Source organism: Macrobrachium rosenbergii, chromosome 4 (genome assembly GCF_040412425.1).
Source record: "Macrobrachium rosenbergii isolate ZJJX-2024 chromosome 4, ASM4041242v1, whole genome shotgun sequence".
Taxonomy (NCBI): domain Eukaryota; kingdom Metazoa; phylum Arthropoda; class Malacostraca; order Decapoda; family Palaemonidae; genus Macrobrachium; species Macrobrachium rosenbergii.
The window spans coordinates 3,030,986-3,055,051 of record NC_089744.1 but is presented as its reverse complement, the minus strand read 5'-3'; the positions used below and the strand labels follow the sequence as shown (position 1 = coordinate 3,055,051).

Sequence of the window (24,066 nt, the reverse complement as noted above, 5' to 3'; positions counted from 1 at the left end):
AAAATCTTCTTCTTACTTCGTCATCTTTTCGCCTGGGATAACTCATGATGGGTAACATCAGGGCAAGTCAACTCTCTAAAGCAGGTTATATCCCTGACCTTGTACAGGTCTCAGATCGACGAAGACACGACCGTTCTTTCGAGTGAATAGACTGAAGAGCCTGATGTTGAATTAATGACAACAATCGACGTCAGCGCCGGCAGATCTTTCGCGCCCTTTTCGTTCCAGTGACATTCAGGTGGAATTGCGGGCGTTCCAGCGAAGGAATGCGAGCTGCTTCTGGGAATGACATGGGAGGAGAGAATGTGGAATGACCCATGATAGCCAAGAAGGGAAATTAGAAAGGATTTCGCTGTGACATTTCAGCGTTGAAAGTTCGGTTCATTCGTACTTATATCTATCTATCTATCTATCTATCTATCTATCTATCTATCTGTCTATCTGTATACACACACACACACACACACACACACATATATATATATATATATATATATATATATATATATATATATATATATATATATATATATATATATATATATATACATATACATATACATATACATACATATAAGTATATAGTCTTTTTCCAATATTCTCCTTTTCCACTCTTGGGAGGGACTGGCATCCGATGGCTAGAGCATCTTTGTTTCTCAGCATGTTTATAGGAATGAGGTTGCTAGCCCCACACTTTTTTACTTGATCCCAGCAAACACTGGTGCCCATTTACAGCCGTTGGAGCATTCCACTCGCCTAACAAAAGCGAGCCTATCGCTGCTCCACAAAGACATCTATACGCGCATTGACTTAATTGCGGTTAAAATGCTTTCATGCACATTTGTTATACGTGTAAAATCAATTTTTAGCTATAAGTCGATTTTTTCTAAATGAGTAAAACACTTTTCTAAGAGGTTAAGCATTACAACGCTGTTATCGTGGCACCAAAAACAAAGACTGATTTCACGACCCAGTCGTCCTCCGTGTCTTGCATGCATGTTTGCTCTGTTGATCGCTTGCTTATAGGCTGTCCTGTGAAGTCGGCGCCCATAAAGAATTTTATGGCGACCGAGGGGCGCTCCCTACGCAAGTTGTCGTCAAGATTGGCAAGATTGCAGTAGGATTATGCTCTCTCTCTCTCTCTCTCTCTCTCTCTCTGTGTTCTTAAAAACTCTATCGCTATCATGCCCTGGAAAAAGAGGTCACCCGCCGGTCGAAGACTAGTTTTCAGATGTAGGAAATAGTTTGAAAGGAGGGATGGGAGTAGAAGGTGGAGTGGAATTAAGAGATGCATGATTGGGAAAAAAAACTGCTTAAAGGTTATTTTTCGTCATTTATTTGATATTTAAGGTACTTTGGATACTGCAAAGTTATGATCGGTTACCTATTAGGCATTGGTTTTAACGTCAGCTTTATAGGGAAGCGAATAAGTTGAGTTTCTAATGGTATCAAGGCTGAGAAACTGAGCATGTTTTTGAAATATTTAGTTTATTAACTAAACAGGGTATAATGTGAGTTATTATCACCAATTAATTTTATGCAATTAATTTTATGCATTTATGGTAATGAGGTTGATTGATGTATTTATTTGTTGTAGTTTTGTTACGTCTAATTTACTACTGCTACCAATATATACTTTTTTATTGTTTATCATCCTAATACTACTACTACTTCTACCACTGTAACCGCTATTAATGAATAAATAAGAACCTTGTGTGAGCATTCCTTCCACTGCGTAACTGTCTAACTTTCACCCGTCCTTGTCGGCAGATGTGAGGGCGACAGCGGCATTTCTGGAGCAGCTTCGGGCACCAGCAGCGCCAGCAGCAGCGTGAACAGCAGCCGCTCCAGCAGCCGCAAAAGCTCCGCCTCCAGCATCTGTTCCTCGAGGAAGAGCTCCACGTCGAGCATCTGCTCGTCTCGGAAGAGTTCGGCCTCCAGCGTCGGGGGTCCGCCCTCACCCGACGCCCTCACCGCAGCCATGAGTGCGCCGGACGTCGTCCTCCACCACCACAACAACAACAACAATAACAACAACACCACCACCACCACCACCACCACCACCACCGCCGCAACTCAAGGGGCCGAAACTAAGGCCGACCCTTCCTCTGATGACCTGAAGTTGCTCGCCGCTCTGGAGGAGGCCAACAGGTGAGTACGGCCACGCTCTCCTTTGGCCTCGCCATTTTTCCTTCACACACACACACACACATATTTACATATATATATATATATATATATATATATATATATATATATATATATATATATATATATATAAATAATTCTATTTGGCTGGCTGGCTGTGTCGGCAAAATTCCCCAAATTCTTGGCCCTTAGGGGTATCGCGCAAAATCCTACATAACGTACAGCGCACCTTCATTAGTACGAATAATGATTTTATATAGGTACCAGCTTTAAACAGAGGAATGCAACTTTATTTCCCTCCTGTTATTTTTTTTTTCTTTCATCACTCCTGTCTCCTCCTTTTTGGCCAGGCAATAATTGGTTCTGTGCTGTTCCAACTAAGCCACTGCTCAAAACTCTCGTGGACCCTTAACATGATCAACATTATCTCGAGATCCATGCCATCAATAACATTTTAATTTTGTTTGAAATCAGTTGCGGTTTGTTACAATTACTGCAGGTACCCAATGCTAAACTTCCTGTTTTCCCCATGTCTGAGAATGGGCTGATTGGTGACGTATTACAGATTAGAAAACCCCTCACCGTAACGTGGGGTTTGCACTGACCCCTGTTCCTTATCCGTTCTTTTCCTTGTATGATTAATTTCATTATTATGGGTTATGAAATTCTGTAGGAAAAAGTTGGAACTAGGGACTCGAGGAAATTTTAAATACCAATTTTTTTTTTTCTTTACTTATTTATTTCTTGCTAAACAAAATATTAACACACGTTCTGTCACTATTCATGATGACTGCAAAGCACTGTTACTGTGCATGAGGAAGACATTATAGTGAAAGATTTCCTTCCTGTCATTTTCCTCAGACTTATTTTCGCCTTTGCGATCGTGCAGACGATTTGGCAGGAGTACTCTCTAGGTGGATCCTTCCCGAATGTGAATTTTACAGATTCAGCAACCTACAAAATATGGCTGAATATTTTTCAGTAAGGTAATCCAATTTTCTGGTTGACATTGCAGTGTAATCTAGTGTATGTATATGTATATATATATATATATATATATATATATATATATATATATATATATATATATATATATATATATATATATATATATATATATATATATATAGATATATATATTTATTTATTTATTTATATTATATATATATCTTGCAAATTTAAAGAATGCTCCAGTTTTTATTTTTCTAACATTTTGAAATTTACCTGAAAATGTTCATTAAATAAGCCGATTCATCGAGTCAATAAACTTCGCACACTTAGGGACAGGAGGCCTCTAACCTCATCATTTGCAGAACGGAATATGCAGTGCCTCGTCCTGCAGAAGTAAAAAAATAGGGGAGGGGGGGGGCGGGAATTGGAATTTGGGAAGTGAAGCCTATTCAAGAACAAACGTCTCTTGAATAAAAGGTTGCCGAGAGAACCGGAGAAGAAAAAGCCGTGGAAAGAGATGCGTTTGTGTGTGGTGAAATGAAAGAGATTGTCATCAAACCCCACAATAGGAGGCTTTCTGATGCCAGCAGAACTCGACGGGACAGTGGCTGAAATGTGCCCTTGAAATGTATTGGGGCGTGCTTGCGACGTAGCATCCAGAGAATGTACGATTGGCCAGCGTATTCTTGTTCCAACGAGTGTACAAATAAAAAAACAAAAATATTTAAACCACAGAAAGACAGTAGTTCGTCTTTTTGAATTTATTATTTCATCTTCTCTACTAAATTCCTCTGGTGATTTCTGCTTTGGATCTCATCGTGATTCGAATGTATTTGTTGACATATATGTTGATTTTTAAACATTCTTCCCTGTGAATATTATGCATAACTGACGGGTGCATGCATGCGTGTGTCAGATGAATTTTCAGAAGACTAAACATTCCGAAAGTAGAAACACATCACTGAGAATACAATGAATCTCTCTCTCTCTCTCTCTCTCTCTCTCTCTCTCTCTCTCTCTCTCTCTCTCTCTGGATGCATTAGAAAATGCGAGATAATGCAACGTCACATTATGCATGACCCAACTCTCCTGACTTTTCCTCTCTTTTATATAATTAAGCCCATGAAGCAATGGGATTTTGAGGTTTAGAATTGTAGTTATTTGACGGGCCATTATTTCATATTAAAATTAATTTTTAATATGTGAAAGAAGGCGACCTACCACGAGTGCGAAAGAAGAGAAATGTCATTTTTAAAACCTGTACTTGTATCAGATAGAGTCATAGTTATGTTTTGCAGGGAGATGTGTGTGTGTGTGTGTAGTTGCATGGAACCTGGAAGCGAATGAAAGGACACATGCATTTTATGGATCCGTTCCTCGTTCCCCTTGTTCCCTACTCCCTACACTTGCAGCAGAATGGAAGCCGGTTCCAAAAATTCCACGGCGGATCCTCTTTGTTGAATCGAAAGTTAAGAGTCAGCCGGAGCGGTGAATCTCAAGTTGCGTAATTGAATCTTGGTTCGTTGTTTGCAGGAGAGAGATTCGGCAAATGCATATTCCTTTTGTGATTCGGTTCCCATTAAGGATGACATGTGGAGGTGCTCTCGCCACTTGAGACTGGTCTTATAATGCAGGTTTTATGTGGATTATGGATGCTTCCCCCCCCCCCACTTATTTATCGTCTCTAGGGGAGGGCGTCGTAATCAGCTGAGCGTAGGACGTGTGTGTATGTGTGTGTGTGTGTTTGTGGAACTCGGTGCTAATGAATCTGTGGATTTAGAATTTACGTTCCTGGGAAGATCCGATGTGGGAAGTTTTGGTGTGCGTGTTATGATGAGATTAGCTTCCTCATTGGTCATCACGACGAGGGATGAAAAGTTGTTTTGGATTCCTCAGAAGGCTGAAATATTCCTCATTGAGACATTTCTCCTTCCCCATCCTTTATTTACGTCCATCTTGTTTTCCTCAAGGAATTAGATACAACTTTATTCTCTCTCTCTCTCTCTCTCTCTCTCTCTCTCTCTCTCTCTCTCTCTCTCTCTCTCTCTCTCTCTCTCCACCATTATATCCTCGAAAGAAGAATAAATTACTCTGCACTGAAGAGCGGTGTATCGTGGATAAAGAAAAGCGAAATACGGTAATCCTGTAGCAATATAAAGCATTAAAAACAAAACTGTTTTAGTATTTAGTTTGGTTGCTACATTTTTCAAATAAGGCGGAGTTTGGATTAGTCTTTTGATGATTTCATTTAACTTCCTTTGCTCTTTGTTATGCTGGCCTTAGAAACGCTATTTTTAATTAAACGAATAAAACTTTAAGCCGAGATCTGTGTTGAAATTTTGCAGACGACTTAATTAATCCACGTGTCTCTTTGTGGACGATGGAAAATTTAATTAAACGTCATCTACAGATGTTTTTTCATCAATGCAAGTTACATAAAAACCGTCAGTTTCTTGATTAATGTATTTCAGATGGAATTTAGAGTTCGAGCATAAAGAAAACTGCTTTGTTATTCGGATTTTTTTTCTGTTACACTGTAAACCGTAATTCTTGCTGGACTTAGAAATCGACGGATTTATTTTGAAAACTTAGCCTGAACACACAGTGGTTGACAAAGAAGCGAACCTCAGTGCCATATCTGTTTGTTGGCATCTTAATGTGAGATTCCCCTGTGAAATATTGTACATTTTATCCTTTAGACTCCTCATTAAGACCGAGTCAGTGAACGATAGTCGTCTGTTTTGTAATTTGTGATTCATCTTTGTGGGCGCGCGCGTGCGTATTCATGAATTTAGGATAGGAAATCCTGGTATTCATGAATTTAGGATAGGAAATCCTGGCTTGCAAGTCGTAGTTCTGTTAAAATCTCAAGTTAAATTTTCATTTTTACGGAAAACAGACGTCTCGGGAATAATGCAAACGAGTCTTACTGTATACCTGCTCTTTAATGCCCGAATCAAGCTTTGGGTAGTAAAAGATTCCTGCATATTAAGCGATTGCACAGACAGTCGTCACAATTACTATATTCGTCCAGGTAGGTTCACGCGGACCATCAAAATTTTCGATAATCTTCCCTTCATTTTATGGTTTAGATGATGATCGCGAATTATGAATCACTTCGACGCTGGTATGCTCGTTCTTGACCGTTTTCTTTCCTAAGAAAACTTGTCCTTCATTTTCCCGTTAATATGACTGAGGAGACTTAATCTCGCGACAGCTATTCTAAGAAGCATAAAAGACGACTTATTAAGGATTTAGGATCACTTCTACTGTCTCTTGCTAAATCATTTCTTTACACGTTGTTTTTCCTTACTTCCTTACTTTTCTCAATCATTTCTTTACGCGTTGTTTTTCCCTACTTCCTTACTTTTCTCAATCATTTCTTTACACGTTGTTTTTCCATACTTCCTTACTTTTCTCTGATGCAGGCACAATTTTTATGGAGGCTCTCTGGATTTCTTTCATTGTATTATCAGACATATAACAGATTAAGAAACATTTATTTAATAGTTCATCTTTTCATTTCAGTTCTCTTCACAAATTCGTCTCATCAGTAGTGTCTTCTATTTCGTTAGTGTGTGGAGTATTGTTCCTGGATATATACCTTTGTTGTTGAATATTATTCCTCCTTGTCAAAAGCCGTGTGTGTATGTGTGTGTGTGTGTGTGTCTGTCTTCACTCATTCTGCCAGTCCTCTGTCAGTGGCAAGACTTCACTGTTAGCCTCCCGTGGATTTCATGAATGTTTATAAATGTTTTGATATTTCTTCGTGTTTATATTTCCGTATCAGAGTTTAATATCCCCGTCCATTTGTCATGGATTGCTTACTGGGTAGAGAGAATCACCAAGGTTGAAGAACATAGTAGCAGAAGAGTGCAGCGCAGACACGAAGTTATGTTAGTCGCATCAAACGTTAGGTAGTCTAGAGCAGACTGGTGTTGGCGCTTGTCATATATAGAAAGAAAAATAGCAATATTACTTTTATTAAGGTAATCAAACAACTCACAGCCGTTACACGATGGCCTAAGATGGAGCAAAGCAGTCGAAAACACAATTGAATGCATGTGGGCGTGAATTGTGAATTTAGGACCAGCAAGTGGGTTACAGCTTTTTTTTTTTTTTTTTTTTTTTTTTTGAAGGATCCTTGCTACATGCAGCCACATGTTTTAACTTGGACAGTCTGTAAGATCCATAGGGTAACAAAAGAATTACCTGTTGAAATAAATCAAAACCTTTAGTTTCTATTCGAAGCTAAATTTGGTCTGTGTCGGTAAGCCATTTTTTATCGGTAGTTGTTACAAGTTGACAACTACAAGTTAGCAATAGCGAATTGTGGATAGGCCTCATGAGATGTCTATTGTCATCAAGTATAGCTTTTGAGGAACTAATTTTCCAGAAGCAGTCTCAGGGCCTGAATTATTCTCTTTTTTCTCTAATCACTTCAGTTCATAATTTTCTCGAAAAAGTATTAGTTTTGAGACCGAACTAATGACTGTCGTATACTTGCCCAACGTTTCCTTGCATATTTTTTAATCTCTTGGCTCCTCTGACTGGAACGCAGACAAGTGCGAACGATGGTTTTTGTGTCTTTTCCTCTTGTCTTCGAACGTTGGCGGAGCTTTTCGTTTGCGACGTGGATTACAACGGAGATTTATCGAGTGAATCCCTCCTTCCCTCCCACTACCTCGACCCCAACCCCCTCCCCTTTCCCTCTATCTTGAGTGCAACGAATTGTTGCAGATATTAGAAGAGATGGGGTTAATTGGAAATTCACGCCTTTTGTTTTGCTTTCTTTTTTAATTAGTACTATTGCAGTGATTCGATATCAGTATCTCGTAGCTGCGTTTTCCCTTCTAGGGTTTGATAGGTTCTGACAAGAGATGTTATTGAATAAACGAATAACAATCAGATGTCTTATGAGGAATGTCAGAGCGATAAAGGTAACTTCTGTATCTCCAGAGATGTCTACCTTTTAAAAGCTTATAAGCTCAGTTCGAGCTATTTTCGGACCACAAAGGTAATTGAGGCAAATTGACTCTGCCTTCGTCGTTTTCAGGAATTGGCGGTGTTGGAGTTTCTTGTATTGCCAACAGTTTGCAGTGGATTGCTTGAATGGATGTTCCCGAAATTTACTCTCTTTAAAGGCAGTTAACTCTTAAGTGACTTAGGTTTGCATGGTATTTAATTTGCTCATCCACAGATGTTGATGAGTATGCTTCTTTTAAAATATAAAGAGTAATCCTCAATTCTCCCAAATGAGAAAAAGTTGAGCAAACCTGACTCATGCCATAATCCGTATGTGGAAAAGATTGGGCTTGGATTGGAGTTCATGTTTCAAAGTGTATTCAAGTCACTGAAGAGTTTAAGAGTAAATAAAATATTGCACTTTTGTCGTTCCAAAAGAACTTGCCATGTAGGTAGAGAAAACTCTCAGCCATAATTAACTCTGGATTTGTCCGTGGTGAAGTGTATTAATCATTCTGTAACTTCAAGAGTCCCTTGGTGGCGAAGTTAGCTCATTGCCGCCCTTCATTTAGCGCGGAAAAGTTCTGAGACGGATTTGCTTGCTTGTGGCAAGATCCTTCCAATATGGATAGTGCCCAGTTTTGTTCCCACCGAAGCCTTCTGGCTGTCGAGCGAGGCTTTTGTCACTTTAAAACGTTATTCGTCTGAAGAGAGCCATCGATTTTTCTGGGTGAATGTAATTTGTCTAATAAGGAATGAGACTTCATTACCCCGTACTTTAGCCTGATTACTCGTGATTAATTCTACATTTTGCTCCGGAATACTCAAAGTAAATTCAAGCATTTGAGAATGTAGATTGTCTTTTCGAATGTCTGTCACTGTCTGCATTAATCATTTCTGCAACTAGCGCTACATCGTCCTCTTAACGGCTCTAGGGGGATTTTATTTATAGAGTGGAAAGCAAGTTGACTGACTCTACGGGAGTCGAATATAAACCTTTGCCAATACAGTTCACAAATGAACTACAAAAAAGTGAGATGTACAAAGGAGGGCAAATTCATTCTTAGATATCTGAGAGAAACACTCAAAATTGTATCAATATCCCCTTGCCTGTTTTCGGTATTTCTTAGAGATTGAGTCTCTGCAGGCATGTTGGTAGAATGTATTACGGCAAGGCTTGAAAAGAGTATGCGAAAGAGGATGGGAATGTTTGAGGTGTGGGGGGGGGGGGGTGGGAGATATACTCGTACTGCAGAAGGTGAGGGCGACGGCAGCATTGCTCTCTCTCTCTCTCTCTCTCTCTCTCTCTCTCTCTCTCTCTCACACACACACACACACACACACACACACACACACACAATAGGGGGGGTGTCACTCCGATATTATAGGACAGTGACGCAGAGGCCAGGAAGAATGGGGAAATGCGGTCCCTTTGTGCTAAGAGCACCTAAGTGGAAATTTTTGCTAATGCAGGCGAAATGCCTGAGTCTCTCTCTCTCTCTCTCTCTCTCTCTCTCTCTCTCTCTCTCTCTCTCTCTCTGTGTGTGTGTGTGTGTGTGTGTATGCGGACTCATTTTCTGTGCAAGTGAGGGAATATTGATTTTAGAAGTTCAGGTTTTATTGTTGGACCCCTAATTTTCCTTCGTAAGTTTATGCCCTTGATAATATTTATCTCATATATTTATACTGTAGTTCTTGTCAAAGCAAAAGAATTTGATAGCATTAGATAATAATAATTAAGGTCAAAAACGCATCGTGACCGGAGCAAATGTGTTTCCTAATAGCGGATGGCAAGATCTGCAATTAGCTCCGAGTTTGGTTTTCTGATGTGGCCTGTCGTAATTCCTCGATAGTCTTCTCCAGGAGTCGACTAATCTGGCTCTGATCCCCTGACGCGGCATCTTTTGGGGCAAGGTGGGAAGAGCCACCAGAAGCAGCCTGAGGGGAGAGAGAGGGATTTGTCTGAAGGAAATTTTGCTTCTTGATTGTCAGCGTTTTGCCCGTCTGCGGTGCCAGTTGAAAAATGTGGAAATCTCAAGTTTTTTTTTTTTTTTTTACTTGCCTCCCATGCTACCTAAACATATATTTTTTCTACCAAAATGAGTCTGTGAGCGAAAGAAAAAATATTAATTTTGTGTGGGATTCTCATGGTAATCCAGAAATTGTGATGCCCTTTAATTCAGTGCATATTTTAATTTTACCATTTTTTTTTATCTTTATAGCATTGTTTTAGATTTATGGAAGTACTTGTGCAGTTGAATTAGCTCAGCTTTTGTGAGATTTCGTATCAAATTGTGAGAGAGAGAGAGAGAGAGAGAGAGAGAGAGAGAGAGAGAGAGAGAGAGAGTGGCATTCAATTTATATATATGTATATATATACATACATACATACATACATACATACATACACTGTATTGCCTCAGATCTGTTATACATCACAGGTCACTTATGTCTCCATAATTTCATATACATTTCACTTTAGTAATAAAGTTTTTCAATAGGTTAGCTTATCTAGCATAAATCCCTCTTATTGCATCTTTGTCAGCTGTAATCGCAGGCATTTCTGAAGCCGTTTGTTTAGTCAGCAAACTTATTCTCTTTAGAATCCTCGTAACTATTTAACAGTGAACACTTGAGTGTTTACAGTCGTGGTTCTAGACACTCTACAGTCACCTAAAAAGACGGAAATTCTCGGATTCATGTGAAAATTTGACAAGGCCTGCACTACCACTGCTATAATCAATCATTCTTCCAGAACTCCCGTCAATTCTCTCGCTCTTTCCATTCCTCAACTCTCTTATCCTTATCCTTGCATATTTCAGCCGCTTGCTCTGCGATTTCTCAGACGAAGATTAGTTCACCCATCTAGAGACGACGACTCTTATCAAAATGCTCACCCGGTTGGACTGACTTTTCCCCTGCTAATAGGTCTCCGAATGCCTCTTAGGTTTACTGATCCACGATCTTGACATTGAAGTAGTCATCGGTATCATATTATTGATGATTTTATTGCTGCCGTCTTTATATTTATTATCATTGTTATTGCCGTTGCCTCTTCTTCATGCTGCAGTTTGTGAACCGGTTTTCAAGAGCTTCCCGTTTGGTGGACGCAGCGTCATACACGGTTTAGGGGAAGGTTTGTCATAAATAGGGCATTTTTGTGGGTAACTGTATCGAGTCTGTTGCCTCGAGATAATTTGGTCTTCCTCAATAATTTGTCAGTTTTCTTCTCGACATCGTCTTCGGGAAGAACGAAAACAAAAAGCTGATTGAGAAACGTAGTCAAGATGGTGTTAATCTCGGGCGAGTGTTTGATCCAATTATATCGAGGAGGCCGTTCTGAACTGGGTCGAAGGCTTGGGAATATACAACTAGGCCGAGGAGCACGACCGTATTTTTTCCCTCTTTACTTTTACCACGTTTCTTTCGTGAACTTTTTTTTCGATTCTCAGGAACGTGGGTTATTAATTACATGTTTTTCTTCTGTATTATGTTAATGATTTCGCGCTAAGATGAAGATTGCTGAGAGTTTTGGAAATGAACTCAAGCTAGTAAGAGGATTAAATTCCCAAAATTGAGTTTGAAGCCAGGAATCCTAGCAAGTTAATTTGGATCTTGTAAGATTGGGGTTTTTCAAGATACAGCTAAAAAAGTGCAGGTAATATTAACATTCTATATAACTGCGGATTAGTTATCCTAGAAATGAACCTTCCAACAAAGAACATTTTAAACGCACTGCTTTTAAAACCTGTTACCAAAGGTCAACGTATGATGATTGTTCCTGTTTAGTTGATTTTGACCTTCAGAGAACTATCGAAAGTGTTACGAGTGAATCCAAACATAGGAATCTAGAGGCATACTAGAAAATTGAGAGAACCCGGAAAAATCCTACAGTAATGCTGTGCATTCACAGTGGACCTCAGCTTGAACTTTGAATGTTGAAATATATTTTTAAATGATGTTAAGATGTATTGAATAATAGGTTATTTTGCGTTATATGCGTGTCACCTTCTCTGGTGGTTGGGGTCCAGAGGTCCACAACAGCCCTCTTAGCCACTTCAGCACAGTCCCTCACTGCCTTTGAGGAAATGCACGCTGGCACATTGCTTGCATAATCTAAATTAACTAACTGTGGGTGTCTTGAGCGAGTTGGAATGTTATAAATGAAAAGATTCTGATTTCAATTATAAACCATCCATTTTTAGAAAAGACTTGAATAATAAATTTACTGATAACACTACTCAAATTGAAATTCGTGAATAGTTATTATAATGGATTCAAAGAATGAAAAAAAAATGTTTCTGTACTTAAAGATTATAGACACAAACTTAACAATGGAGATCGGGACAGCGTTGTGATAATGCAGAACTGAAGGACATGTATAAATGAAAAGGCGTCGGAGAAGAATCCAGTGTTGTGAGAGCTTTCTAGGTCATTCGTGTAGCCACCGGTTTACGGTGACTTAAGACTTGAGCAAGCGATCAGTCTTCGTAACCAGCAATACAAGGATGTGTCTCTTGCGACAGAAACCTGGATAAAGACGACAGCAGCGGCATGAGGAAACCTGTCATTTTCCTTGTCCTTGCTGCTTGAGATCGTTCGACGTTGCGTATTCGTTTTATGTAAACTGAGGATCTTACTCTATATTTTAATACTTAGTCTCATCTCCATGTAAGGAGGACGCCCATTCTTGTCCTTTTAACGTGTGTGTGTGTGTGTGTGTGGAAACAGAATTTGTAGATTTTTTCGTGGTTTCGTGTTTTCTTCATGGCCCGGTTAGATCTTGCATGAATTTTTCTTTGAAGAGGCTGCTCTGAGTATTATTCAGTTTTGACGCTGATATAATACTACATCTACCGTATTGATTAAGAGACTTAAAGATAAGAGTTTAGGGAATAAACAAGCAATGGCGTCATTGTGAGAGATCTCGGTTTTGTTTGATGCATATCGACTTTTTCTGTCGACCGATGTTCTGTGCATTAAAATGATACCAGTTTTGTCAAACGATGACCCTTAAGAAGAAGAAATTATATTAAATGCTATTTGCTTTGTTGAGGAACGCTCTGTTTTATCCGTTGTGTTAGAAAGTAGACAAACTCTACAGTATACATGAAAAACAGTTTTCTTAACACTTGAAACTTGGATCCAATTACATTATAGCTAGGGGGATACTTGGGCAGAGGGGCTACGTAATTGTATTAGGTTGAGATGATGTTTCCCTCTTTGTATGTACACACATATATATATACACGTTTATGTATTATGTATATAAATATTTGTATATACTCTATATTATATATGTATGTATGTATATATATATATGTATGTATAGATGTGTATATATATATATGTATGTATATATATATATATATATATATATATATATATATATATATATATATATATATATATATATATATATATATATATATACACTCTTCAGTATTATGACTAAGTATGAAAGATTTGGAAACTTGTAAAAGATGTTATTAATAACTGAGTACGTGAGGAAGGACGGACATAAGTCATGATGACGACGACGTGATGGGAGCAATAGAAGGGGAAGATAACGAGAAGAGAGAGAGGGGGAGAGAGAGAGATGCCTTTAGTATGTGATGAAGGAGAAAATTAGAGCAGTTAGCTCTTTCCCTTCCCCCTCCCTCCCTCCCTTTCCACTCCCTCCCTCCCCACTCCCCAAGCAACAGCTCCGGAAATTAGCGGGTTGCTCTAATGAAAAGGGGAGGTGGTTTGTGTAGGGGGAGAGGGGTGGTTGTGGGAGACGGGTCCCCGGGGTGGATGGGCGCTCGAATGAAGTTGTTTTGTGGGTTCAGAAGGGGTTGGTGGGGGTTAGTCTCTTTCTGAAGGGGTTATGAAGGGTTGATGCTGCTGCCCCCTTACGTAGTATGTGTGGTCTCGGGTTGAGGGGCAGTCGAGTGATTTCACTAAAGGTGAGGGCATTTGTTCTCTTATTGTTTGCGCTCACCTCACCATTAAACCATTAATCTTCATTATAATTATTCCAGTTCTTGCGCTGTGTTTTTTTATATTTTAACAATTTTTATATCCTTTGTTGATAATCTATTTTATAATAACCATATAAACCTGTGGTCTGGCTTCTAGTTTGAAACATTCCTCATTAGTGAGGACATATCACTGATTTTTGTCCATATTTGGGAGCTCGCATTGTGTATCTAAAAAAAAAAAAAACATTTATGGTGCCCATGACATGTTATGTCCAGTAAAACGGGTACATTAAACAGTGTCCATTTAATTTCGTTGAATTTTTTTAATGGCACATGAGAAGCAAGCGAGGAAATTATTCCTTATTGTAATGTGTCGGTTTTAAATTGTAACCTTCTCTGTGTTGCTCGGATGGGGGAGGTAATTGACATTAGATGGTTTGGTCACCAATCAGGATTTTGTATCGTTCTTTATCTTCGGTGTAGAAGTTGCTGCCACTGTTAGTAACACGCTTGCTTTTCAAATTGCACATTGCTACGTCGACGACGACGACTACTACTACTACTACTACTACTACTACTACTACTACTACTACTACTATTAGTGTCGTGGCCGGAAAAATACTGCTGCTAATTCTTTTAATCACTATTTACCCTCTCCGTTTTACTGTTGGTGATGAAGGGGCAATATTTCAAACGATATCGATTACATTGTGTACTATAAGAAAAAGAAAAGGCTTAGAGACGAAGACAGCATGTGTTCAGAGTAAGGAGCTAGTTACCATTGGCGGTGAATCACTGAACAGGGGCGTAGTAAATGATCGGTTAATCAACAAGGTCTTTGTTTTTGCTGGAGTTCAGCTTGCTGCTCCACTGACTACAGCACTTACTCCCCAGTTCCAGGTTTCAATAAAGGTTAGTAGAATCTCTTCTTAGTATATAGGGTGAGCGAGTAACAGGATTGAGGGTACCATCATTTGCACACCGAATGATATTTTCTAAACCAGGAATCATCTCTCTTGTAGAGACTCAAACCACAGAAACCTAGAGTAGCACTTAAGAGAGCCCTAGACAAGGTAGGTCTAGGCTCTCTGTTGCCTAACACTTAAGACACTACAAATGCGTTCAAGTGCGTAGTCTTGATGCCTAGTTGACAAAGTTCATATAAAAAAGCATTATGGTTAATCAGGTCAGAGGCAGTGCAAATACTATGCGAGTGTAGATATTGCATGCTTGTGTGGGTAGAAAAATGGACAAGTGGATGGAAGATGGATAGATTTTAATGGCTAGAATTACCAAGAAAGATGGTATGTATATTTTGCGATGGTTACTAACTGTTCCGCTTTATTTTCCAGCTGGATAATTATCGACTGAATCTAGCTCACCATTTTGGCTAAGTCAGAATGAGATTAAACGTACTTCGCCCTCTAGATGAATTGAGAAAAAAAGTACTTTTGTTTTATCCCAAGGGTCCTGAGGGAAGCGAGCTATCCTTCGGGAGATAAGTTCGGCTTGAGCTCCCACGATAGGCTGCTTGGGATCTTTGTTTGTAACGAATTTACAAGCTAGCATGCAATGACAGTCATAGGCCTCGGTACAGGACGCTGTTCATGAAACAGCATTTTGAATTGTACGAGGAATAGTATATATATACCCGGGCACTAATTGGCACTGCTCCGCCCATGCATACTAATGATTCAAGTTGTGGCTTCGACTCGCCCTCTTCGTGTTTATTTTGCGGTGGTTTGTGCGTTTGTGCTCGATTTGCCCTCGAATATTAGTTTTTTCAAAGAATGAGTTTTTTTTTTTTTTTCCAAGTACGAGTGTCGCTTTGTTTGTGAAGATGTGAGGCAATGCAGTGTATATATATATATATATATATATATATATATATATATATATATATATATATATATATATATATATAGATATAGAGAGAGAGAGAGAGAGAGAGAGAGAGAGAGAGAGCGAGCGCTCTCTCTCTCTCTCTCTCTCTCTCTCTCTCTCTCTCTCTCTCTCTCTCTCTCGTCAGTTAATTGAATTTTAATAGCCTGTTCTTTGCCCATAATAACGTCTGTACGTGTTGCATTTCCCGTTCGCGTGTTTGTCCTTTTCTGTTGCATTTGCAGTGTCTTATCCCAGTCGTAATTTTTCCCTATCTTTCAAGCTAAGGCACCGAACGTGATAAATCCAGGGTTAGAAAAATTGTATTTTTCCCATACGCAGCTTCTGAGCACATGCTCCCTACTCACTATGAAAATATGGAAATATCATTACTGTATCATCATCTGCATAGTGATGAAGGAACGCCGGCTTCGAAACTGTATATAGAGAGAGGATTTACTCTTGCTCCAGGATTCTAGTTTGCATAATTACGTGAATGATGCATTAAGAAAATAAGCCTTTTTATCTGTGTGTGCGTCACGAGAAATTCGTACTATCAAGTAATACTTGTAAATAATGTCTTGTTATAATCTTTAGACAATAATTTCGCGCAACTGACACAAAAGTCCTCCATAGCAGGACTTCAGACCCCTAATGTTTATTACTGCGTATTTTGTGGAACATGCGGTTTTACTTGAAATGTTGAAAACTTTGCTGAATTTCAGGCATTAACCAGAGTCGTGTTTTTCTTCAGTTTCACCCTTACCTACACATTAGGAATCATTCAGTCTTGCTCTTGTTCGTTCCCAGACTCGTAATTTTATGTTTGTTAAAACCTCAGCAATATTATGTGTTCATTTACTCATTTACTTGTTCTTTATGATTACCTACTATATATACTGATTGTAGCCTCACACGTGTTTGATTGTGATTGTTCTTATGATTATTCGTATTCTGATTTTTCTACTCTCCTTGCTGATGGCTGCCTTATATTTTCGAGGACGGAGATTTGAAATGGGAAACAGTAAGACCTTAATGGGAAAACGAAAGATTCAAAACTCCTCTTATGTTAGCACAGTGTCCTTCCATAAATGCAGAAATTAAAGGCAAATGTTGCCCTCCGATCCAGCAAAATCTGACATAATTATGGTTATTATTGCAACGTAAAAGGTATTCAATTCATAATTACTTCTTTGTGACTCTCCCAGTTAAATGCGAAGGCTAACATTGGCAAGGTTATGAAGTTAATAAAACTGTTTCGGCATCTCGGAAATTAGCTCTAATTATTCTCATTTATTTTATGATGCTCTCTCTCTCTCTCTCTCTCTCTCTCTCTCTCTCTCTCTCTCTCTCTCTCATCGTATTCACTTACAATAAGCAAGTTTTTCATAATTTTTCCTAGCGTCTGTCATCTCCCTTCAATCATTCTGCCGTCGTAACAATATTTCCCAATAACCTTGATTAGCCTAGTCTGCTTCTGATGTTGAAATATAAGAAGAATTTCTCATCTCCTCAGTGGCTGTCATTTATTTAAGGGTAAAACCTTCCAGGCTTTCACCCCTGGAAAAGGTTGTGTAAGACTTATTTTTTGCATTTTGCCCCGAGAGTGTTATAACGAAGTTGATTGATGTCTGTTGTCTTCGTATAAAAGAAAAAAAATCCAATGAATACAGGAAGCTGTCAGAACTGAAAGGTCCCTTGTGACAACCGCTTGGAAAAAGGAGCTCTTGGTCTCTTTTACGGTAAATGGGTGGGGCTGGTGGGTGGGTGGTTGGTTGCTGGGTTAGTGGTTATTCATTATTCAGTATCATAAAATGCAAGCCTCCATTAATAATGATGGTCTTTGTTTCGTCTCCAATTGATAATTGCATTGTTTCGTGTATGAGTGAATTAATCATCGCGTCTTCCCTCGGAACATTATATTACGTGTTACTTGTTCCTTTGACGCAAAGAAGCTTCCTCGATTTCTAATACATTTTCTCACTTTGTCTCCTCTGCAATCCCCGATTAATCTTCACAATTTTTCTCTTCCGCATCTTCCTCCTCTTCCATCTCTTCTTCCTCCTCCGGTGATGTTTATCTGCATGTTCCCTTTGTAACCGTTATTACATATTCTCTCTTCTATGCAGAGAGGATTACCCCGCACGTGTTTTTTTCTTCCCCTTTTATTGCTACCCCGAGATGAGTCTGTAAAGGATATAGACACGCAACAGCTCTCACAAAATCAACTTTAAAGAGATGAATTGCTGGGTTTCGTTCAGCGCCGCTGTGTTTTCCTTCATCTAACAGAACGTAATGAAACTTGTCACAGAGAGAGACGGATGGGCTGACGTCGTTTCATCAAACAGAACCGATAGAAGGGGCGGAAAGACAGAAGATTGAAAGAGATAAGGGTTGGACAGGTGAGAGGGGTAATTCGAATGGACACGAAATGACGAAATGCATTTATAATTACCATAAAGATTTAGCGTTATATTTCTCTCTCTCTCTCTCTCTCTCTCTCTCTCTCTCTCTCTCTATTTTCAAGCAAGTCGTTAAAGCCAGTTTGATATATGTGAATGATGAAGCATCCATTGTGTATGTCGATCAGCGAATCTGGCCGGAGGAAATGATGAATTCTCTGGCGCTATTTTTAGAAACTTGCCATTTTGATGAATTTGCATTTTACCTTTAGATGTCGTGTATGGGGGTGATGAGTGACGGGTGGATACGTTGGAGGGTGAGGGGAGAGAAAGGGTGTGGTAACTCTGGGGCATCTTAAGAGAGGTGAAGAGCTTAAAGGGGATTTAGTCCACGTCATCCCATTGTTAGACGATGTTGATTTCATTGCTCTCTCTCTCTCTCTCTCTCTCTCTCTCTCTCTCTCTCTCTCTCTCTCTCTCTCTCTCTCGTACAGCTAGCTATTGAAACAATATGAATGTTGTTGTTTCTTTTTTTTTTATTCGCTCTTGTCAGATAAGCTGTTTACGTATACTGGTTTTAAACAGACACTGGAATTATGTTTTGTTAGTTTCTGTAGTGGCATGGAAGTCTACCTATTCTGTGGAGCGTTTATGGTAAATTACAGTACCCTTATAAAGGAAATGAGTTAATTACTATCCAGGACTGTGAAATAATAAAAGCGAATTTACTTCGGCAAACACTGCACGTGGTAAACGCTTCTTTTTTGTGGCTTCATGGAAATAACTTGTTGTTTGCCTTTGGTTGTGTCACACTTTACACTTGATTAAGAGAGAGAGAGAGAGAGAGAGAGAGAGAGAGAGAGAGAGAGAGAGAGAGAGAGAAAGAATTTTGCTGGCTTCCGGCGATTCTTTCTTTGTTCCTTTTGAGTGGAAGGGGGCCATGGTATTTATTTTTTGAATAAAGGTAGATTAGGAGAAAGCCCGGAAGAGAGTGCTGAGGTATAAATGAGAGAGAGAGAGAGAGAGAGAGAGAGAGAGAGAGAGAGAGAGAGAGAGAGAGAAACTGACGTGGGAATAAAATTGAAGAGGAACTGTTGAGGTTCTGATGACCTTCCTGCTAGCTGCTGCCAAACAACCCCCACATGTTACAGGTAGAAAGATAATTGCATTCTCTCTCTCTCTCTCTCTCTCTCTCTCTCTCTCTCTCTCTCTCTCATCCAAAAGGTGAAAAGGTTTTTTTATGTTTTAATATTATCATTACATATATTGTCTATGCTGACTTACGATGAGGCGTGCCTAAGGAGACTGAAGAAAGATTAACCAAATGGCTGTCTGTGACGCCAGTAATTAGCTGTAATAGCTTCCCTTACTTACGCACTACATACGACAGGGGAAAAATATAGGTGACGTTCATCTGAGAATGAGTTGCACTACTTTTTTCTTTCATCTCGAGCCCTTATCTAGCCCGGACCTGAAGAAAGAATAGAAAAAAAAAAGAGAAAACGAAAGGCGTGCAAAGCAACAAGCGACAACAGCATAACCGTAAACCAGCAAACCATTGTTAGTGACTTGTGCAGTAGAAGGGAACTAAAATCTGTTCCATTCTTGCTCGTGGGGTCGACATCGATTCGTGTGTTTTGGTGTAATTCATTACCACTGAATGTACTGTGGTTAATATGCCGAGAAATAATGTTCTGTCTCCGCTGAGAAGTAAATTAGCGGCTGTTTAAAGAATTGAGGAGGAGTCGAGGAATGAGAAAATGTTTCTTAATACTGGAATTTGAGAAAATGTTCCCATAGTAATGGAATATGAGAAAATGTTTCCCTAGTAATGGAATAAGAAAATTCTCCCCTGGTAATGGGATGAGAAAACGTTTCCCTAGTAATGGAATATGAGAAAAAGTTAAGTATGCCTTAGATTTACCAGACCACTGAGCTGATTAACAGCTCTCCTAGAGAGGGCTGGTCTGAAGGATTAGACTTATTTTACGTGGCTAAGAACCAACTGGTTACTTAGCAACGGGACCTACAGCTTATTGTGGAATCCGAACCACATTATAGCGAGAAATGAATTTCTATCACCAGAAATAAATTCCTCTAACTCTTCATCAGCCGGCCGAGACTCGAACTCGGGCCTACCGAGTGATAGGTCACAGCTCTACCGACTCGCCCAACGGATGGAATATGAGAAAATGTTTTCCTAGTAATGGAATGAGAAATTGTTTTCCTAGTAATGGAATATGAGAAAATGTTTCCCTAGTACTGGATTATGAGAAAATGTTTCCCTAGTACTGGAATATGAGAAAATGTTTCCCTAGTAACGGAAATACAAGAAAGTGTTTCCCTAGTAATGGAATATGAGAAAATGTTTCGTAATACTGGAATATGAGAAACTGTTTCCCTAGTACTGGAATATGAGAAAATGCTTCCTTAGTGATGGAATATGAGAAAATGTTTCCCTAGAAATGGAATATGAGAAATTGATACCCTAGTACTGGAATACGAGAAAATGTTTCCCTAACAATGGAATATAAGAAAATTTTTCCATAGTAATGGAATATGAGAAAATGTTTCCCTAGTAATGGAGTATTAGAAAATCTCCTAGTGCTAGAATATGAGATAATGTTTCTCTAGTATTGGAATATGAGAAAGTGTTTCCCGAGTACTGGAATATGAGAAAATGTTTCCTAGTACTGGAATATGAGAAAATGTTTCCTTAGTACTGGAATATGAGAAAATGTTTCCCTTGTACTGGAGTATGAGAAAATGTTTTCCTGGCACTGGAATATGAGAAACTGTTTCCCAAGTAATATGAAATGTTTATTAGTGATGGAATATGAGAAAATGTTCCCTAGTGCTGGAATATGAGAAAATGTTTCCTAATATTGGGATGTAAGAAAATGTTGAAATGTTTATTAGTGATGGAATATGAGAAAATGTTCCCTAGTGCTGGAATATGAGAAAATGTTTCCTAATATTGGGATGTAAGAAAATGTTTCCTATTACTGGAATATGAACAAAGTGTTTTGTAGCACCGGAATATGAGAAAATGTTTCGTAGTACTGGAATATGAGAAAATGTTTCGTAGTACTGGAATATGAGGAAATATTTCGTAATACTGGAAAATGAGGAAATGTTTCCCTAGTACTGGAATATGAGAAAATGTTTCCTTAGTACTGGATATGCAAAAATGTTTCCCTAGCACTGGAATATGAAAAAATGTTTCCTAGTGCTGGAATATGAGAAAATGTTTCCTAGTGCTGGAATATGAGTGTTTCCTAGTGCTGGAATATGAGAAAATGCTTCCTAGTGCTGGAATATGAGAAAATGTTTCCTAGTATATACTGGAATTAAAGAAAATGTTTCCTAGTACTGGAATTAAAGAAAATGTTTCCTAGTGCTGGAATAAGAAAAATTTTTTAGCACTGGAATATGAGAAAATGTTTCCCTAGTACTGAATACGAGAAAATGTTTCCCTAGTACGGGAATATGAGAAAATATTTCCTAGTACGGAATATGAGAAAATATTTCCTAGTACTGGAGTATGAGAAACTGTAATGGAATATGAGAAAATGCTTCCTAGTGCTGGAATATGAGAAAATGTTTCCTAATACTGGAATTAAAGAAAATGTTTCCTAGTGCTGGAATAAGAAATTTTTTTTAGCACTGGAATATGAGAAAATGTTTCCCTAGTACTGGAAGACGAGAAAATGTTTCCCTAGTACGGGAATATGAGAAAATATTTCCCTAGTACTGGAATATGAGAAACTGTTTCGCTTGTAATGGAATATGAGAAAATGTTTCCTAGGAATGAAATATAAGAAAATGTTTCTTAGTACTGGATTATAAGAAAATGTTTCCTAGTACTGAAATATAAGAAAATGTTTCCTAGTACTGGAATATAGGAAATGCTTCCTAGTACTGGAATATAAAAAAGTTTTTTTAGTACTGGAATATGAAAAAAGTTTTTTAATACTGGAATATGAGAAAATGTTTCCTAGTACTGGAAGTTGAGAAAATGGTTCCTAGTACAAAGTACTAGTTCGGGCTGCGCGTAATAAAACTAAATTCATAAGGCAAATATTTCACACAATTGCTAGATTTCTAATAAATTGGTAGCCAGTCACTAGCATCTCTTGTAACACAGAAATTGCAAAAATAACGCACAGAATTTTATTTGAAATCGCTATAGAATGAAGAGAGAGAGAGAGAGAGAGAGAGAGAGAGAGAGAGAGAGAGAGAAAATCGTTATAATATTGAGGTTTCTCCACCGGCAGTTCATTCACCAACTTTAACCTCATCCCATTTACATAAAAGTGTCGTTTGAGTCCTCTTTGATTTTAGGATAATATTCACGCAGACCCAGAGTACATGAAATATGACATTGTTATTACGCAGGTTTTAGGGGTGTGTGTGTTGGTGTTTGAGAGAGAGAGAGAGAGAGAGAGAGAGAATACTTTATGTATATTTATCAATATATTTTTGTTTATTTTATTTTATTTTACATATTTATATTTATCTCGGGTCGAGAAAGGCACCCTCATGACAAATGTTGAGACAATTTTGGTTTTTGTGGTGATTGTATGGAATATTGTCTGCTCCGTTTTTATCTCTCCTCCCCTACTTTATGGGGATTGCACTTTCGTAATATAGCTGTGAAACGTGTTCTTTTTTCAGAGAATAAATGCATTTGGTGTTTATGCGTATTTCTTATTTACATTCGTGCGTGTTTATGTCCTTTAGAAGCTAGTATTTTAATGGTGCGGTAACCTAGGCGGATGTGGGCATCCCAAGACACTCGGTGATGGACTTTAATATAAGGGATGATGAACGAGTTAGGGAATACGGAATTAAGTAGAGAATTCTACAGTTTAAAGGTTAATGGTATGAATGGCGTCTCAGACCGATTAAATGTTCACGGTAGCCACTGTGTCTCTGAAATATTGAAGCCAGTAGAGGAAAGTGGATGCTGCATGTTTTCGAAACAGAGAATGCAGGTGGCGCGAGTTCCCGAGAATCCAACTTGGAAATGAGAGCTATAGGTATTTTATTAGACAAAAATGCTTTGATTGAGAAATTATGAATAATGCGCGGATTCTTTCCCCAGACATGAGACTAAAAGATAGCCTTTGCTTGGCCCTTGTTGTGTCACACCAGGTCCTAAAGTACCGGTGTATCCACAAGCCTCCGTTTCTAAATTCTTAAACACTATCGTAAAATTAGTATAAGTGCGTGATAGCAATAGAGGTAGGAAACTCGAGCTGAGGTCTGCGTGTCTCACTGAAATAATAGACAGGTATGCATTGAGAGGATCGCCCGAGAACGAGCGTGGATGAAAATGAGGTTTTAAAGAGTGTGGAACAGAGAGAAGAAACCCGTCTGTAGGGTACGATACTTTGCATATAAAAGGAAGGGCGATAAGAGCCTTGAAGGAGGCTATTAGTAAAAAAGGAGGAAGGGGAAACACTACTGTAAGTAGGGAAAAGGTCGCGTAAATTGCAGTTAACTACGGTAGAACAGAGTAAATAATCAACTTGAAATGTATTAGGGAGCAGGGGTGAAGCCGTAAGCAGTTAGATTGGCCCTCAAAGGTGTCAAGATCAATGAAAAGATTTTTCAAAGCCTCCTGGAAGGAATTATTATAAAGAAGTGTCAGCTATGGTGAAATAATAGTCCTGACTTTGAGATAATTCATGTTTCATCTTTGTTACTTTAATTTTTTTAAGTCATCTGCTTCTTGCATTGTTCCTCAATTT

At 38.7% G+C, this 24,066-nt stretch overlaps 1 protein-coding gene across 14 annotated transcripts in view; it reads left to right on the top strand.

Moving 5' to 3' along the window:
* Evi5 (ecotropic viral integration site 5) overlaps positions 1-24,066 on the top strand; it is a 410,930-nt gene that overhangs the window by 227,412 nt on the left and 159,452 nt on the right. For all 14 annotated transcript variants that reach the window (XM_067088522.1, XM_067088506.1, XM_067088500.1 and 11 more), the window contains one exon: positions 1,771-2,151. In XM_067088522.1, the coding sequence (XP_066944623.1) occupies positions 1,771-2,151 (381 nt within the window). The remainder of the gene's footprint in view (positions 1-1,770; positions 2,152-24,066) is intronic.